Source organism: Sminthopsis crassicaudata, chromosome 2 (assembly GCF_048593235.1).
Source record: "Sminthopsis crassicaudata isolate SCR6 chromosome 2, ASM4859323v1, whole genome shotgun sequence".
In the NCBI taxonomy this organism is placed as follows: Eukaryota; Metazoa; Chordata; class Mammalia; order Dasyuromorphia; family Dasyuridae; genus Sminthopsis; species Sminthopsis crassicaudata.
This window is the reverse complement of record NC_133618.1, coordinates 291987559-292006788: the sequence shown is the minus strand read 5'-3', so window position 1 is coordinate 292006788 and position 19230 is coordinate 291987559. Positions and strand designations below refer to the sequence as shown.

At 32.7% G+C, this 19230-nt stretch overlaps 1 protein-coding gene across 5 annotated transcripts in view; it reads right to left on the bottom strand.

Moving 5' to 3' along the window:
• Window positions 1–1408: 1408 nt before the first annotated feature.
• PPP4R3A (protein phosphatase 4 regulatory subunit 3A) overlaps window positions 1409–19230 on the bottom strand; it is a 56235-nt gene continuing 38413 nt past the window's right edge. For 3 of the 5 annotated variants that reach the window (XM_074289713.1, XM_074289715.1, XM_074289712.1), the window contains exons 5-15: window positions 17709–17786; window positions 17510–17626; window positions 16632–16787; window positions 15162–15293; window positions 14943–15045; window positions 14062–14220; window positions 7377–7546; window positions 6534–6676; window positions 5437–5627; window positions 4610–4836; window positions 1409–2678 (exon numbers count right to left, since the gene is read on the bottom strand). In XM_074289713.1, coding sequence (XP_074145814.1) covers window positions 2568–2678; window positions 4610–4836; window positions 5437–5627; window positions 6534–6676; window positions 7377–7546; window positions 14062–14220; window positions 14943–15045; window positions 15162–15293; window positions 16632–16787; window positions 17510–17626; window positions 17709–17786 — 1587 coding nt within the window. In that variant the 3' untranslated portion in view covers window positions 1409–2567. The remainder of the gene's footprint in view (window positions 2679–4609; window positions 4837–5436; window positions 5628–6533; window positions 6677–7376; window positions 7547–14061; window positions 14221–14942; window positions 15046–15161; window positions 15294–16631; window positions 16788–17509; window positions 17627–17708; window positions 17787–19230) is intronic. The other 2 variants (XM_074289716.1, XM_074289714.1) reach the window with 1 other exon arrangement.

Below are 19230 nucleotides of genomic sequence, written 5' to 3'. Positions count from 1 at the left end.
AAAAATTTCCAGGCAAAGTATCATTTCATTAAAAATCTGGTGTGCCAAGGAGGTAATACAGAAATGACATCTACACATCTTTGCTACTTGCCCTTGACAAGTGGGTGAATGGCTATTAGCAGTGCTGGGTTGCTTAGAGGTTGCAGTTCTGCGCTTTAACTTACTGAAACTGAATTATTTGGGTAATGATTTATTAACAATCTGACAGCTCAGTCAATATTTGTTTGGCAATTTCAGCTTTTGAATTTCCAATAATTTATATCAAATTTAAATAATCTTTTAAATAACCAAACTGAAGTTGTCAACTTTTATTTTCCTTCTGCAGAAGCAATCCATATACCCAGTTTTTACTTCAGTGATAATTAACATCAATAACTTAGGTTAAGTAAACAACCCATCAATGGAAAGAAGCTGTTAAAGGATGAGCACCAGTGATATTTCACCTTGCTTGTACATTTTTCCAACAAGTTTATGGAGCTAAATGTTTGTACCTAACCCTCACCTTGACAATCAAACACTAAAAAGCCCAACATTTCCATGTAACCTTAGGGTAATGAACTAGGTTACAGATGTAAGAGGGCACATAAAGGTCAATTTGAACTATTCAAAAGTAACTAGCATCCTTACTTTCCCCCCTACATGTTAATACTTTAAAAGCCACAAACCTTTTACTAAAGCATATGGGACTTTCTCAGTAACAAATTAACCATTTTTAAGGTAATTGAGGTCCCCTGCATTCCCAATACATCTCCCCACCACCCTCCCCAGTATACAAAAATGTATTTCCTCCCTTATTTGTAGGTTATAGTAATTGTCTCTATCTGAACAAGAAAACAAAGGACCCCAAAATAGCAATATATAACATAAAATATACTTAACTGACCCCTTACATATCCAAAGCTCTTGCCATGGAAAAATTTCCTCTTTAGGACTGTAGCATTCTACCAATTTCTAGATCTGTAACAAATTATTTTGCTTTAATATAACTGGCGATGAACAATAACCACTTATTGACGCTTAAGCAAAAATGAATGCCAAGTTTTGTAAAAGCACATGGTGCTAGTATATCAAGAAAAGTGTGTAATCCTTAAAATGGATCTCCTTTCCTGTACATGAATTGTTATTCACATTTGCTGATACATTCTTAAAGCTACAAAATCTTTGCTTTAAAAAGGCAGGAGTGGAGGTATGGGTGCTATATGGAGGTTAAGCATATAACTATATTCCCCCAAAAGAAGTTTATCACACCTAGGAAAACATGGGTAAGAGTACATACATTACACTGAATTTTAATGATGATTGTGAATAAGAGATAAAACTCTGATGGCACACTGAGTAACTTTGAAACCATCACATATCTCTAGCTGGTATTCCAAAGGGAGAGGTTAAAAAAATACAACTAATACAATTTCTCTTAATCTTCACCTTTTTATTTTCAAAAGTCAAATGTGTTGTTATTCTTAAATCATTCATCCTCAATTTTGATTAAAGTACCATTATCTTCCCCAGATATGAAATTTCAAGATCTCTTTGGAATACTAATTTCATGTTTCTAGGTTTAACAAAACTTTAAATTCCACCCTAGTTCCCTGAATCGTTTCAAGACAGTTGCTGATGTAAATTTTAATATAAAATATTTAGTCACAAAATAGTATTGCTTTTGTATGCACATTGTTGCAAGATTACTTTGCTTCTGTCAATAAAAACTATACCATTTTCCATAAAATCCTAAACAAATTAAGAATTGTGATGTAGAACAAAATTACACAGGGTGAAACAGGTGCCAGCACAACATTAGGTTATATTACATTAAAAAATAAAGTTTTAATGGTCCCAAATATATACTCAATAGCTAAGCATACACTTAGGGGGGGAAAAATAAACCAAAAAATGAAACCAAAAAAAAATTATGACACAAATGACCACATCTAGAATTCCACTCAATCTTTAATCAAGTAAGGACAAATCCCCACTTAAAAAAAAATCTGCAGTTTGAAGGGCAAAGGGAACAGATAAAAAAGAGGAAACTTTATGCTCAGCCCCTCCCCCACAGAGGTTTTTTCCAAACCTGTTGTAGCTTGACTAAAATGTTCAGAATGTATGATTTCAAAGGCAGGTCTCTTTATACAAAGAAACTGCTGGCATTCTTACTAGTGAAGAATTAGGCCAGAAAAGCCCATTCTTCTGAGTCTCATACATGGTCCAAGAAAGCATATATTGATTGTAGCAACTGACCAGCCAATCCAGAGTTCCACTAACAAAACTCCTGCCCTGTTGGCTTTTTTGTTTGTTTCCATTTCCTTCCCTGAGAAAAGGGCAATGTGTGGTCCAAGCTGGAAAGCTCAAAGGCTTAAGTCTTTCCCCTAAATGTATAATTTCCCCCTCCTTCTGCTCCATTGAATTGGCACTTGATTAGCAGAAAGCCAAGTGTATAAGGCTGATCAACCGTCAGTCATTCACATGAGACCGCTGCTTTGTTGTGGATCTTTTTTTGGGGGGGAGGGAGAGGGGCGTGTAGTAGAGAACCAGTTTTTTCAACAGGAACTGATCTTAGGCAGTTGCCATTATTATGACTCAAGCTTTGCTTTCTTTGACAATGGTAGAGATTCTTCCTTATCTTCATCCTCATCATCCTCTTCATCATCATCAGGATAATCTACAAGACCCACAAGGCCTCCCTGTTTAGAAAGATAAAGGGTTTAAATAATTGCTTTTCTGACAATACTCCTTCCTTTGGAAGCATATATCATCCAAGAGGAGTACATTATTAATTACAATACTAATTGTTTCTAATTTCCAAATAGAAATAAACTTCTGGAACATAATCTAAACAGTTATAAGGAATTCAGAACATAGTTTTGCCTAAACAATGTAAATGATAATGAGATCCATAAGTCAATCCATAAAAACTCAACCCGTGATGTGCCTGAAGTATAATATTGTTATTATAGAACTATAGATTTACCTATTCTAACTATCCATTTTGGAGGGAAAATGTGCCCAAGGACTCTAGATTAGAAAAGGAAAAAATATATTACAGAACTGGCACAAACAAGGATTTCTTCGATTACTGGCATTGGCTCCTATGATGTGAAGCAGAGTCTTTGGGTTGAGGATGGAAGGGATAGGAAAAGTAGAGTGAGAATGGAAGTAGAAGCTTTCTCTCTCCTTAGCCTTTGCCACATAGAACTGGTTAGAAGAGAGGTAGTATAGTAGAGATATCATGGCAGCAGAATGAGGTTTTAAACTGGGGGGATAAAGTACAATCTAAATGACTGGCTGTAGCCAGTGAATCATTTAGTCCAAGTGATGACACAGAAGAACAAGTTGTCTATGAAATCTTTCTTTTCACCCAAGATGACCCAAAGAGAATGTCAGGTGACAGGAAAATGGTAGGAGGAATGAAAGATACTACTTTCAAAGTAGTATTAAAAGTAGAGGTGGCTCTACAATTTTAAAAAGTATTATACTTAGGCTAAGTGGGGGGAAAATGTCAGATTGTTGAAATCAGGAGAGACTGGTGTGCCAAAGCAATAGCTCTAAGGATAATTTAAATGTGATTTTTTTTTTTAGTTCAAATATAAGAAGATGGAATTTCTGCTCTAGTACAGGAAACCTAACTATAGCTGGATCAGAAGAATTTTTATTTCACTCTGCTTAGTCCCATCTGAAGGAATGCTCCAGCAGATGGCATCAGAGAGCTATAGCTGAAGTCTAGGGACCAGAGTGTCAGGACAAAAAAGGGGGGAGGGGGAAGGGTTAAGAGAGTGGGGGGGATGGGAGAGGGACTGCAATAAGAGGAAATTTTACAGTGGAATTTCACTGGTGAAATAGGTAATACCTTGATTATTTTTCAAACTTTTAAAACAGTCTAAGAAGTTTGTATCAATATGCTGAGCTGTCCAATTAAGAGATTTTTTTCCCCAGGTTTCTGGACTGAGATTCTACTCTGTCCCTCTCAATTCTGCACAAATTAATGCATATCCTAAATTCCATGTATGTATGTTGTTACCACAAAGGCTATATACATGCAAATAAGAGTAGATTTCATAAAGTTAGGATGGACATAAAACTATTTTAGGAAACTTAATCCAAATAGCTATTTTCTTCATCTTCTTAAAAAGTGGTGATAGATGGAGTAAGTTTCCTAAAATAGTTGAACTTCTTTTATGTCCATCCTAACTTTATGAAATCTACTCTTATTTGCATGTATATAGCCTTTGTGGTAACAACAAAGATGTTTAAAAAAAAAAAAACTTATTCTTTGAGGTAAACATCTTTGTTCCCAAAGTTTGGTTATTAGTTGGATAAGATGATAAAATGAAATAAACATTCGTGAGATTTTTTTTGTTAAATTACTTATTTCTGGAAGTCTCTTAGCAAATTAAAAGTTTTTAATAATTTTTAATAATTTTAAACCTCTTCTAATTACTGTGTCAATCCCTAATCTTAAGCTTTTATTTGGAACAAGAAAAATTAAAAACAAAACAAAACAAAACTTGAATAACAAATATTAAACTTTACAAGTAATCTCTGTAAGAGAATACGAATGGGGTACACCAGGCAAGGAAAATAACTGCTGGGAAAACTACTACTTCTGAAAACATACCTTTGTAGTAATAGCTGCCGTCTGAGATGTGCTTTTAGAAACGGATCCAGGAGATCCGGGTGAACCTGGAGACCCAGGTGAACCTGGAGATCCAGGCAAATTAGTTGCAGATGACTGACTGGTAAGATTAGTTTTTGTTCCACTGGAGAGGGAAAGCTTAAAACTTGGACTCTGGCGACCAGAAAGATTAGTTTTCAGAAGCACCTCCTTTTCTTCTGTTTCTTTTACTGAAAAGGAAATGATATACTTAATAATCTAAGATTATGCTTATTTTCATATATTCTTGCATATATTTAATAAAATACTACTTTACAATTTTATAAATAAAAATGGACTCATTTAAGTTATATCAGTGGACTGACTTGTTTGTTGCAGAGGATATATACAATAAAATATTTTAATATACTGGATCTTAGAAACAGACTTAGAATATTTCATATTATTCCATAACCTAAGAAACTTATCGAAATGTACAAATTTATAATTTCACAACAAATGTACACTGTTCCTTAGTCAGCAATCACGTGAATACAAAAAATGATCCTAAATTTCCTCAGCATGGGAGAACTCTGGCTGTGCAAATCCATCTATTTCTACAAATTACAAGTGGTCCATAACTAGTTATGTCCTAGGAAGCTTATCTAGGCTAGACAGTGGAAAAATCTAAATCCAGGTCTTTCTAATGCTAAAGCCCAAAACTATGTCATATTTTCTCAACAACTGACAGTTAAATCTAAAGAGATGGTCAACCAAAAAAAAACAAAAAAAGTCAACTATGACACAGTTTTAAGCAGGCCACATTCATATATCTAACTCCTTTTACATACATTTCTTCCTTTCCATGAATTTACTGATTGGTTCCATAATATCTTCATCATTTTTTGTTTTGTCAGATGGAGGTACCACAGCCTCTCCATCTTCCATATCTTCATCATCAGTATTAAACCACATTTCCTCTTCATCTTCTAGTGTTCGTGCATCTCTCCGATATCTATGATTTCTCAAGATGGAACGCATACTGTAAACAAAAATTAATTTAAAATACAGTCAATGAACATAAATTATGGAGGTAATTCAAACAGATAACTTTTTGACTATCCTTAAAGTACAATGCCCAATTCAATCAGCTGTAGTCTTAAAAGGAAAATAGAAATCAAAATCTATCACCTTTAGATATAAAGTTGGTGAAGAGATATAAGATGATCTAAAACTATTACTATCACACAGATTTAAATGATTTTATATATACCAATAACCTCTCAGTGCCTTTAACACACTCCATTTTCCATTTTCTCAAACAGAATTCTAAACTTATTTTATATCAACACTGCAATTTGTTGCAATGGATAATGGCTATGAAAGTCCCTTTTTAATGAAGTCAGCACATATAATTGATCAAGAGAAATTTTGATATTACTGCAGTAAATTTGGAAAATCTGAAAAGTTGAACATCAAAACATAAATGAAATATAATGAAATTCTGATTTTATTATTTGGCAAATGAAGCTGAAAACATTCAATTTTCCAACTTCAATCCTGATAATATCCTGATAACTACAGGTCAGATCATGCCAACATACAAACATGTGTGGCAGTGTGCAACAGTGGATAAGGCACTGGACCGAGTCAGGAAGACCTGGGTTCACTATTTGTGTGACATAAACCAAGTTACTAGTTTTCTGTGTCTCAGTTTCCTCAATCTGTAAAACAAAGTCTTTACAAGTCTGTGACGTCTATGGTTGTCCCTTCTAGTTCTGAAACTCTAGGATCTCGTATAGCACTTGAGAAATATTTGAAACTGAAAATTTAGAGATTAGGGAAATCTATCTCTGGTCCTTTCTCCCCAAATATCAAGCCCCCTTGCATCCCTCCTTCTCCCTTTAATGAAATTGAATAAACAATGAAGAGCCAAACGTGTATTCACCTGTCAAGTTTGGGATTATCTTGCCTTTCCCTTTGTTGTTCAAATCTCAGTTTTAATCCTTTAAATGTCTGTACATAATCTACATCTTCCAGTGCTTTCCAGTAATTTTCAATTACATGAGCTGTTAATGATTTTATATCTTCCTACAGAAAAGAATTATAATCATAAACCAAAAGAGGGAAATGTTATTTTAAAAGGATTCTGAAGTTTTCTATCTGGCTGAAATGTAGCAATATAGCAATCTAATTATTAAAATTAAAAAATGTCTATGTGAATTCCTTTTAAATAAAGAGTAATAATTTCAGTCATTTCAACTGAATTATCACCAAATAGGTGTAAAAAGAAATATAAACACCAGATTATCAGATTTAAGTGTTGAAATGTAGTGACTATTAATTGAAAATGAACTTTATAATTATTTCTGTGATGTCTACTGATGAAATCATTATTTTAAAAAATAAAAATAAAACCCCCAGGAAACAAATTAACAAAAGCAAAGTAATTATTTAAAGATCAACAGTATACTTGCTTTCAATTGATTGCCTATTCTCTTAAAATGACTATTACACTATTCATCATTTAAAAATTACTGTTTTTAAAACTGTCTTATAAAAGAGTTATAACTACTTCTCAGGAAGATTGCTGAATTTCTATGCTAAATTTGGGACCGAGTACAGTATGAGTACTTATTTTAGAAACCCCAAAACATACGCAGTCTGTCAAAACACTCTCTCCCAACAGTACAATATAGCAAAGTCATGAATACAAAATAAATAATTTTGAAACCAAATATATCTACATTATTAAAATGAAATAGTTAATAAACAAAAATAGAGGACCCACCACTCTAATAAATTCAAACATCTCTATAATGGCAGAGTTCATTAAATTGTATCGGGATCCATTGTTGAGAAATGCTTTGACTACTGGTTCAAATAAAAAGCTTTTCATTATGTATCTGTTGTAGAATTCATCTTTCAACCCAATGATCTTTCTCTTAAAACGAAGGGCACCTGAAACACAGAAGCAAAACTATTTAAAACCATAAACCATTCCCACGATTTATGCTTTTAAAAAGAAATAAATTAATCCATGTTAACAGTTCATATATTCCTTGTTCAGAGCGAGTTCACATTTCTGAAAAAGCTAAAGGAAAAAAAAAAAAAAAAAGGAAAAGGAAAAAAACCCACAACATACCCCAAATATGTTATTAAGAAACAATTTCTAAAGTCCCAACTACAAGATTTTATTTTTATTAAGACACGAGTTTCTGCATTATAAACACTTTGAAATATTAACCAGACAAACTTCAAACCTAGGGCAATTTTCAAAATATGAATTTTATCAGTGATTAAAATTATAGAACAAATTTGTTACACTTGTGACCAAAATATGGTTTACATTTTAATCAGGAGTGATGAAAATCTAATACATTAACCTATTGTGTTTCCTACCTAACACCAGCATATTTTAATAATATCCTTTTACATGCTAAAATAAGGGTATTTTGGCTTTGGAATTTGATGGATTTTCTAAGCTACTTTTCAAATGTTTCAAAATGGCTTCAACTTGGACACTCGATTAAAAAAAAAAGCTTCACCTGAAATATGAATTTACTTAAGGTGCAATAAAACCCAGAAAATTTTGCCTTCCAACAAACTTTTGAGGATATTCTTTAAAATTTGTTAATCTAGTCATATCTCAGCGAGTATGCTTTTAAAATTTTTTTTCTGGTTTCCCAATTTTTATTTTTTACAATTAATTAGGCTTTAACTTACAGATCAAGAGATATATTCACATCTTGAAGTATGGGGAGTTACTTTCTTAAGTCACCATTCGTCAAGATCCAAATATACTCTGACAACTAGACTTCAACAAAGCCCTCTTTTCCTAAACCAAATCATCAGTAAGTTAATGCCCCAGTTATTGTAAACAGTTTAAAAAAGCATACTCACTTCATGCAGTCACATCGTCTTCGGTTGTCAAGATTAAATATTGTGTTTGTTTTTTTGATTCTTTGGAGATCATGGAAGTGGCTCGTTAAATTGCCAATTTGTTATTAATCAAGTCCTTCATGAGCAGGTAGCCAGGCAACCATGTTGACACGGTTTCTGGGTGGGAAGGCAGAGGAGTAAAGCAGCTCAATTTTTCTTCAGTTGGCAGAAAAGAGGTCCACAAGTGAATGCCAAATTAGGAACAGGTGATTATAAACTGCTCTCTAACAATAACTTATTCAAGAGTGTTTCTTACAAAGAAACACTCTGGGTAGGGAGTTTAAAAATAGTTTATATAATAGTAACTGCATTTAATTTGTTTTTAACTACTGACTATTTTCAAATACATAAGCATGGTGAAATAGACATTTTTTCCTGTGGTTACTAAGTCAAAACCTACCAAGTTTTTTTGTTTTGTTTTGTTTTGTTTTTCCCCAAAGTAGCAACACTAAAAATTAAGTGTTTTTACTTCAGATAACCAAATGAAGCACAATGAAGATAATAAGATGTTCCTCAAATATATTTAGGGCTTAGGTTAAATTTTTTAAATTGGCAAAATTAAATAAAACTATTATGGTTTTTATGTTGGCAGCTGGATAGAACCTGTCTGTATTCTATGAAGAAATATATCCATTCTAAATTCTCCAGAGTTCAAGATCACTGTGATGACTACCCAACAATCTCACATCCCATATTTATAAGATTCTGATGCCTTGCAATATGGATACAACTAATCATAATATAAGGAAGGGCCCCTAAATGCCCCTAATTTTTATATAATAAATAATATAATAAAGGCAGTTCTAATAAAATTTCCAAATTTCCCCAGATAACCTTCAACTTGTTGTATCAAGAAATGACTTAAGCAAACATTCAACTACTATCTTTTTTACTTATTTATTTGCTGAGGCAGTTGAAGTTAAATGTCTGAGGCTACATTTGAACTCAGGTCCTCCTGACTTCAGGACTGGTGCTCTATACACTGCACCACTTAGCTGCCCCTCAATCACTATCTTTTACCAAATTATTTTTTAAATAAAGAGGTGGTTTTTTTTTTACTATAAACATCCCATATGTTTCATTATAAAATGAACAATGTTTTTTGTTTGAGCATAAAAGGTCTTGAGAATTGTTTATATAATCATGTGTTTTTCTAACTAACTAAATAGAAACCTCTGTTATGGAATATTTTTCTTTACTTCAAAAAATGATTAAATGATTATAGCTAGAAACATCACAAGGTAAAACTTCTAAGATTTTAATCATGATATATGTGGAAATAACAGTACTGTTTATGAAATACTCAAGGTGTATGTGCTATACTTAAGTGTGGAAATATGCCGGGTTCCGCCCCCCCCAGTCACAATGATGAAATATGTATCCAAAGTAGATAAATCATAAAATATAGAATAAATCACAAATAATAACAGTACAGTGATGGTAAAGAAAATTCCAACTAAAATAAAGTAATTTTATATTTAATTTTGGAATATCATGTATTTGTTAATGTTTTCTTGAAATTTAAACTTCTTCAGACTCATGAAATTTCCTGTTTTGTCAATATACCATTTGCTGGTGTTTATAATACCCAAACTTGTGATTTTTTTGAATTAATACTAAGTTACTGTACAGACATCTCTCCCAAATGAATGTTTTAGAGACGCTAAGCTTCCCTGATAGGAATCCTGAGAAGACATCGACTTAAAGTGGGTGAGTGATTATTAATACTTGCTATGTAGACTGGCACACAAAGTTAACATTAAGATAAGATCCGTATTGACTTACTCTCATAACAGTTTTGCTGATTGCTTGAGATGAAGATAATTAGCCAGCACTCATAATATGCTTTATTGTTTTTGATATTAATGTATAACTAAAGTCCTAATCACTTTTTCTCAACTGACACAAACTATAGAAGCAACTTTTAGGAAAAAAAAAAAAAAAGCCACACCACAAAACTGCACTAAGCAGGAACTGGAAATGTTTTCCATGCAAATACACCGTCACTGTTTCCATGCTTCATTATCATTTGGAATGATACAAACTACAGCTTTATTTAAGCTCATTTCTCTTTGTTCTTTTGCTCAAATAATTTATTTGTACTTAAGAGGCCTTCCTTTATATATTCCACTAACTATACATTGTTTTGCTGACTCATTTGCCAAATAAAAGTCACCAGCGCTAGTGAAATATTTAAAATAATGGCTGAAAGGAACCAAGGTAACATCAAGAATCCAAATAATGAACAAAGAGAAACAGGAAATAATTTCTAAAATTATGATAGCAAGACAAAAAGGAGGATTAAGAATTGACCTCATGTGCTCTATGTGAATGTGTGCATATATACATGTGTGTATATATATCCATACATATGTGTGTGGATACACACACACACAAACATACATATTACATTTAACTATGCATACAGAACAAATATCCTGAGAGAAACAATGTGAAATCACTCAAAAATAACATGGTAATAATAAAACAAGTTCTACTGCATATGATTTTTTAAAAACAAACATTGAAAAAAAGAAATTAGCCATTATCAAGTTGATAATGGATTTTGAAGGTTCAACTGGACAAACACTTATGAAGCACCCACTTATGAAATGTATTAGATGCTAAGGGGAAAAAAAAAAACCTCATCCTTATTCTGAAAGCACTTATACAATCTACTTGATGGGGAGGTATGGGGAGAAGAGGAATGCAATACATACAAGTGAGTAAAATTCAGTGGAATTCGAAGAGGGAGAGAGCATTGTCAAGTAGAACCAGGAGTAAATGCTTTGGAAAAGTAGTGGCACCACAGTTGAACCTTGGAAGAGAATTCTAGCAATCAAAAGATGGGATGGAAAGAGTGGGGGAAAGGGGCTTCTCAGGCACAGGAGACAGTTTACACTAATGCTTGGTGATAGGGGATAGAAAAAGATCTTCAAATGAGGAGCTACTGACTATGTTTTATAGCAAGGAACAACCACTTTGTCTTCGGAGTAACAAACAAATCAAAAATTAGTATTGCAACTATATGGCAAATAGAAGACCAGGTAAAAATTGAGGAATTGAACTCTAGTGACCACCTGTTTTCCTCAACTGTAAAGTGCACCTACCTCACAGGGTTGTTGTGAGGGAAGATTAAATTAAATTTAAATTAAATTAAATTAAAACAATAATTGTAAAGTAACTGTAAAGTAACTAGTACACAATAGATGCTGAATAAATGTTTTCCCCCCCTTCCCCCAAATTGAGTAAAGAAAAAAAGACTCTAATAGAACTGATAAGATCTGGCAATTACCTGAAATATAGGTAAAGACGTAGAAGAGTTCTAAAACATGGAGCAGGTAGCTAATAGCTACATAGTGAAGCAGATAAAGCTCCAAGTCTGGAATCAAAAGACAAATTCAAATCTGGCTTCAAACATTTACTAGCTGTCTAATGCTGGCAAGTCAAATTAATCCTGTTTGTCTCTGTCTCAGTTCCTCATCTATGAAATGAGCTAGAGAAGGAAATGGTAAGCCATTCCAGTATCTTTTCTAAGAAAATCCCAAATGGGTCATAGAGAGCTGGACATGACTGAAAAACCACAAAGGTATGGGAAAAAACAAAAAAAAACAAAACAAAAAAAAAAAAAAAAAAAAACCCAAAACAAACAAACAAACAAAAAAAAAAGGTATGGAAAGACAAGATGGTTAAGGTCTAGCTGATGGTTTAAAATTTTGCAGGAAAACAGTTAAAATAGGCCAAGGTATTCTGTTAAGAAAAGAGGTACATGTAATGATGGCAGAGAAGAGATGCATAGGGTAAGGGAGCTGAGAGACAGTATAAATAGCCTAAAGAAAATTAGAGTCAAGAAAAAAGAAAAAAAAGGATGTCTACACAAAAGTGGGGGGTCAAGCTGATAATTAAATTTTGGGGAATTTTGGGAAATCATAACGGACTTTACAAAGATTAATCTGTTTACATTATACACGGATGATTAGAAAGATAGAATTGTGTAAATTTTCTGTCCCAAGTCAAGAAAAAGCTTTTATAATAAAGAAAGGAGAATTGAGTGAACCTTACTCATCAGAACTGGCTCAAAAAGAAAAATAACACACTAAGTATGGTTATATTAATCTATCTTACCTTGCAGGAAAGTTGGAGGAAAAAGGGATCTGACAATGGGGGAAGAGTAATAAGAGAGCATATTAGGGGAGAGAATGGTCAGAAGCAAAATACTTTTGAGAAGGGACAGGATGAAAGGAAAGAACAACCTCCAGCCTAATTTTTAGACTATTTCAAACCAGTATATTGAAAGATGTTTTACTAACATCTTCAGAAATGATGGGCATTTATAATATTAAGAGTAGGTATAGGGGCAGCTAGGTGGCGCAGTGGATATAACACCAGCCCTGAATTCAAATCTGTTCTCAAACATGTAACACTTCCTAGCTGTGTGACCCTGGGCAAGTCACTTAAACCCAATTGCCCCAGGGAAAAAACCAGTATGAGAAATGAAGTAAATTAGGGTTTAGGACTGGCAATGGAATAAACAGGGAATCAAGACTGACAAGAAAAAAGTTTGGGAAGACAAAAGAGGAATGAGAGAACCAAAAGGACAAGGACTGGAATTTGCAAAAAAAAAAAAAAAAAAAAAAAAGCAGCCGAAGCAAACGGAATGAAAAAAAAAAAAAAAAAAAAAGTGATCATACTGGAGAATCACAAGATTTCAAAGTCATGGAGATGGCAGTTTATTGGTGAATTTCCTGTGGGATGACTAAGACCAAATGAAGTAGTAGGCCATATGAGCTTAGGAGACTAATGAATGAGAGTTCAGAATGTTCCAAGGAACATCAGAGTATGTACTGAACTTGATAAAGAAAAAGATTGAGAGGCTCTAGGAGGCTCTAGAAGATCTAGGCAAGGTAAACTTCAAAGTACTAAAAGTTGCTGAATGATAGTAATATAATGTGAAAAGAAAGGAAGGTGGTCAGGAAGACAAACTATGAAAAGAAATTTATCTAGGATGAAGGAGTGTTTGTTACCAATAGAGACAGGATTCCATAGGGTGAAATGGAAAAGTGATGGTAATGGGAACAAAAAACAAAGGAAAAGAACAAAGGAAACAAGGAAGGTAGATGGCAAATGGAGAGGGATAGAACTTGATGAAAATGAGACTTATTTTGGTTTTCTTTTGAGGAAGCAACTGTGAATGATAGGGAGTAGGAAAATAAGAATTGTAAATTTGCTAGCAAAGGATTGGGTAAATTCCAGGTGATTGGGGTAGTACTCACCTTTTAGTATTCTATAAATATTGGAAGTGGGGTGTCAAAGTATTAGAGTTAGGGTTAATCAAAGTATGGACTTACTCTACCAATATTCAATAGTCACTGAAGTCTGCCCATTCCATAACATTAAAAGTAATCAATAATCTGCATATATATTTATTGATTATTCTAGAACTAAAAAAGGGAAATAAAACCATTTGATACCAATAATATTGTAGTAACCCTTATACAATGGTACTCGTTGATCCTACTAGAAGTAACACTTACATAATGCCAAGAAAGCATGCTTTGAGGCCATGAGAACTAGGACTCTCCGTAGGATATCCTTATTAATAATGTAATTCTTTATGTGGTAGGTATGGTGCTCCACGCAGAATGTTAACAATTCCAACACAAGTGCCAATAACTGGGCAGTTTGAAAGTCATCTAAAACAAATAAATGTAATCATGAAAAATTATTTTATTGTGCCAGTATTTCTTTGCTCCCAAAATGAGTTAATATTAGAAGTACATAATAATTTTAACATTTTTGAAGGGTCATACAGCTTTACATCAAAATATCAATTCAAATCTTCTATAAAGAAAAATATGTAGGAAAAAAAAAGCATCTTGACTCTAAGTAACAGGAGCACAAGTATGTAAAATGTATGGTTACATTGTGACTTAACTGTTTAATTTTTGCTTTAAAAGTAGGTGGATCAAGTACTCCTTGTTTTAATTCATCTGAATAATTATATTTATTTGTATTACTTTTAATTAGGAACTTAAGTTGAAATTCTTGGTAATTTAAAGAAAACAACTGCAACTGGTATATAAGTCCTTCAAAGTACAATGCAGAAGAGTTAAACAAATCAAGAAAATTGAACTGTTCTTACCAGGAAAGAATATAACTATCCAAATTATTTGAATATCCTCAAATTCATCTTCTTTGCAGGTAAAGAATAAAAAATAACACAGAAATAGTACAGCAAAAACAAATTTTGCTATGCCTTTTACAGGTCTTGTAGTATTAGGAACAATGAAATATTAATTTGAAAAGATTCCAAGAAAAAATTAGAATTCAATAAATTTCAATTGCTAGTTTCAACTTCAAATCAAAATCACAGAATTTAAAAACAATTATAAACGATTTCTCTGAGTCACCTTACCTTTACTAGGTTTCTCCTCTGTTGTGTTTGCCAGCAAGGGGGCCGTAAGAACATGCATGCAATGCTTATAGAAGAAACCCAGAAATTCAGTCTTTTCAGTTTTCTAAGGAATTAAAGAAACTTTTATGAACTTTAATTGCACAGATAAGAGCCTTAATCACTGAGAACAGGAGTATTATATGTTAACTATGAAGCTTACAAAATCTAGTTGTTGCTTACATTGGCAGTGGCTAGCATGTTCTCTGGGTCAACTAAAGTTCGAAGCAGACCCATAAGTTGGACTGCTCCTCCAAGTTCAGGATCTGTATCACAAATCATATGCTCTATAATAAGGTTGATAAGTAGGATATCCTGTTGAGAAGAATACATACAAAAAGGTCCATTATTATGGGATGAAAGGGATATTTTAAAAAACATTATTTTAAACTACAGCATTAATTTTTACTACTCTTCTAACTTCTAACTCCATTTCCTCCTATGGTTGTTAACACAGTGTAATAGAGGGGGAAACAGATTTAAATCTTTAAAGGACTATAATTTTAAGTACAAAATTGCATGATATTAATAAAACACCATGGAAAACTAATAGCTGACATTTTCAAGTGTCTTTTTTGTGTCCTTGACCAATAAATCACATAAAAGGTCAAAAGGGGGAGAAAGCTCAATAAGAAAAAATACAGTTCACTCTTGTATACCATGGGGAAAACAGGTATAGAAGCAGGATAGCCTTGTTTTTAAAGAGGGTAGAAAATGGGATTAGGCATGTCTGCTACATATGAAATAGATGCTAAGAATATACACTAACTACATCAGATACATTGATGAACAATTACATGATATTAATAAGAAAAGGTATAACCCATTTTCCATAGTACCCAGAACATTATAGGAACTTAATAAACTTTTGATTATTTTAGATATGATTTGGCCTGTAGCAATAATACTAATAACTCAATTTCTTAACTTAAAATTATTTGACATATTTATAAGTAATTTTAATGGATTTAATGCCATAACTTAAATAAAATTATAAAAATAAAAGATTAACAGTAATTTAAGAATATTTTAAAAGCTCTCTCAAATAAGATTGTTTTAGGAGTAACAGCAAGGAGAAATGATTCATAATTAAAACAGAAAAATGAAAGTTAAGAGCATCAACATAAATTCCAGTTTATCTTTAAAAACATATTAAAATTTGCCAAAGGGACATTGTGTCATTATGATAGTATTACTAAAAAAAAAAAAAATTATTTTAGTCATTTTAAAAGAGATCTGCATTATCCATTACTTCAAGAGAAAAAAAACCCAATCTATTTCTTCTCTGGGCTAGGCAAGCAGAATCAGAAACACCATTAAAATTTAAAAATGCTTCCTTTAAAAAGTTTACAAAATTATTTTAGGAATATATTCCTGGCAAATAGAAATTTTCCTTGTTAAGTTATTAATAATCGTCAAACAAAATTAGAAACTAAATAAGAACAATAAACCTGATTCTCAGGATTTTTAAAATGAAAACATGCTTTAACAACTAGTGAATCCAAAAGATTTGTACAAGGATACAAGACAATATTTGATTGCTTTACCACTGGTTAGGTTGGGTAGGCCTATACTTTTTCCTCTTTCTCATTTAAAAATATCCAGAACTTAAATCTTTAAGAAATATTTACTATTAGTGCAAATAATATTTACCTTGTTGGTTATTTTTTGCTCTGTTAACTTCTTACTTACATCATCGTTCTGTTGTGCCTCCTGCATGACAAACTCTCGTACCATGGATGGATTATATTCAACCAAGTATGAGAATATATCAGTAGCAGCACTTCGCACCTGTGCATCATCCATACCCTGTAGATTAAAAAGTACTTTTCTTTTTCTAAAAAAATATGGAACACGGGAGACAAACATATTTGGGGCATCCTTTATAACTTCTAATGTCTGTTCAATTTTAAAATCTTAGCTGACATAAGGGTTCAGTGTTAGAAATGAAAAATCATTAACAGAGTAACAATTTACTAAGTCTCAAGAATATTTTTTTTTTGCCTGAAATGCCCAATACGGAATAGCAGAATTTTGTCCAGTCTTTACTTCTAATTCTTGCTTCCTTTTTCTCATTTAAAAATATCCAGACAAGTTATCTTGCCTATCTAACAATGATTCTGCCCTTGGGCCTGCTCAGTGATTGCTGAATCCCTGACTGGGAATCCTCACTTCTTTTTCAGCTGCCTCTTTGGTCTGTTCTATCTCCCTACCAACTTTGTTTTCTATATATAAATATCTCTATCCTTTTTAATGTTCTGTCTTCCCTATTAGATGTAAGTTTTTGAGATTAGGTACTAGCTTGTTTTCTTGTTTTTGTATTCCCAGAGCTCATCACAGTGCCTGGAACATAGTAAATGCTTAATAAATGATCTTATAGTTCAAATGTACTATTCATTGAGACAAATATCTAATTCACAGAAATGTCAAAAGCTCATAAATCTTTTTAAAAGGGTTTTAGTATAATTAATACATTAAAAAAAGTTCTTGTTTATAACAATTAGGAATCGGAGAAAATGAAATAAACTTACAAGGATGACTTCTAGAGCTGGTAGAATACCCATACTTGACAATGTCTTAAAAAAAGCATCTCTGTTTTGGGGTTGTAACGTTTGGGAAAATGCACAGAACTCTTTAAGAAAATTAACCTGAAATTAAGAAAAATATTAGTGAACAGAAGAATTAAATGTTAATTGTTTTACATCATTTTCATAACATCTAATTTCTTACCAACTCTTGTCTCTTTTCTTCATCTGTTGCCTCATCTGTTAGTTGTGCGAACAAATCTGTCAAAAACTTTTCATCCTCCTATAACACCAAATGACGACCATTAAAAAATTAATGCTCAAAACACAATCTTAAGATAGTAGCTACAATGTAAGATTATCATAGAAAGGATGGTAGTGGAATAAAATTATCATTTCGAAGGACATAAATCTTTAGCTGAATGCATTTAATTTTAACAATCATTTTCTGATAGTAATCCTTACCAATTGTATTAGTTCAAGAAGGCAAAATTCAACCTGAGCTATATAATATAATATAAGTGCACAGAAGGCAAACTCAAAATTTGCAAGTGAAAGATAGAATCAACAAGCCAAAAAGTTTACATGAGCCATTTCCTTATATAAATGCCAGAAAAGGAGATTTGTGCATAACCCAAACTGTTACATACCCTTTAAAAAAAATTATATAACAGTAGTTCAATATTGAGAATACTCTTTTGAACCTCCTTTTGCTCTCCTGTGTATTTATAAATATTTAATTGAAATTTCTTTGGGCATCACTACCACTGCTCCCTAAGACCCCCCAAAACTGCCAAAAAGTATGCTAAGCACTGAAGATGCAAAAAAAAAAAAGTTTCTAATAGAGGAGAAATACGTTCATCAGAACATACAAGATAAATATACAGAAGTTAATTTTAAGAGTTAACTCTAGTAGGTGAGAAAAAGCCTTCTGAAGATGACACATGAGCTGAGTCTTAAAGGAAGCCTTGTGTTATTACAACAGTAGGAAACTGGGAAATAAAGCTGTCCAGATAGGAGAACAATAGAAAGGTAAAGAGACAAGAGATGGAATATCCTATGTGAGAAATACCAAGAGGGCTAGTAACATGGGAAGATTCATAGTATACAGAAAGGAGAAGAATGTGAAAAGTTTGGAAATGTAGAAAGGAGACAAGTTTGAAGGGCTTTATCCTGGAGATTAAAAAACAAAAACAAAAACAAACAAACAAACAAACAAACAAACTGGACTTTATTGAGTAGTGGAGGGATAACAAAAGTCAAGGAAGGAAGCCACTACTGGTTGAATATGATAAGTGAGCAAGAAAGAGTCAAGGTGACATCAAGGTGATCCTTAGGAGACCCAGTTCAAAATGGACAACTAATCAAAAAATATACAAAGTATAAACTGTTCTACTGTGATAAGCTTAACTGTACTTGTAAACTGGTGCCTTAAGAAAATTCAACTTGGCTCTTTTCAACAATGAGGTGATTCAGGCCAATTCTGACAGATGATAGAGAGCACCATCTGCATCCAGAGAAGACTATGGGGCCTGAATGTAGACCATAACAAAGTATTTTCACTGTCGTCGTTCGCTTTCTTTCTTTCTTTTAATCTGACTTTTCTTGTCCAGCATGACAAATGTGAGAATAAGTTTAGAAGAATTACACATCTTGCAAACCTATATTGGTTTTGCTTATTGTCTAGGTAAAAAGGAAGGTGAAAAGAAAGTTTTTTCCCCTATCTT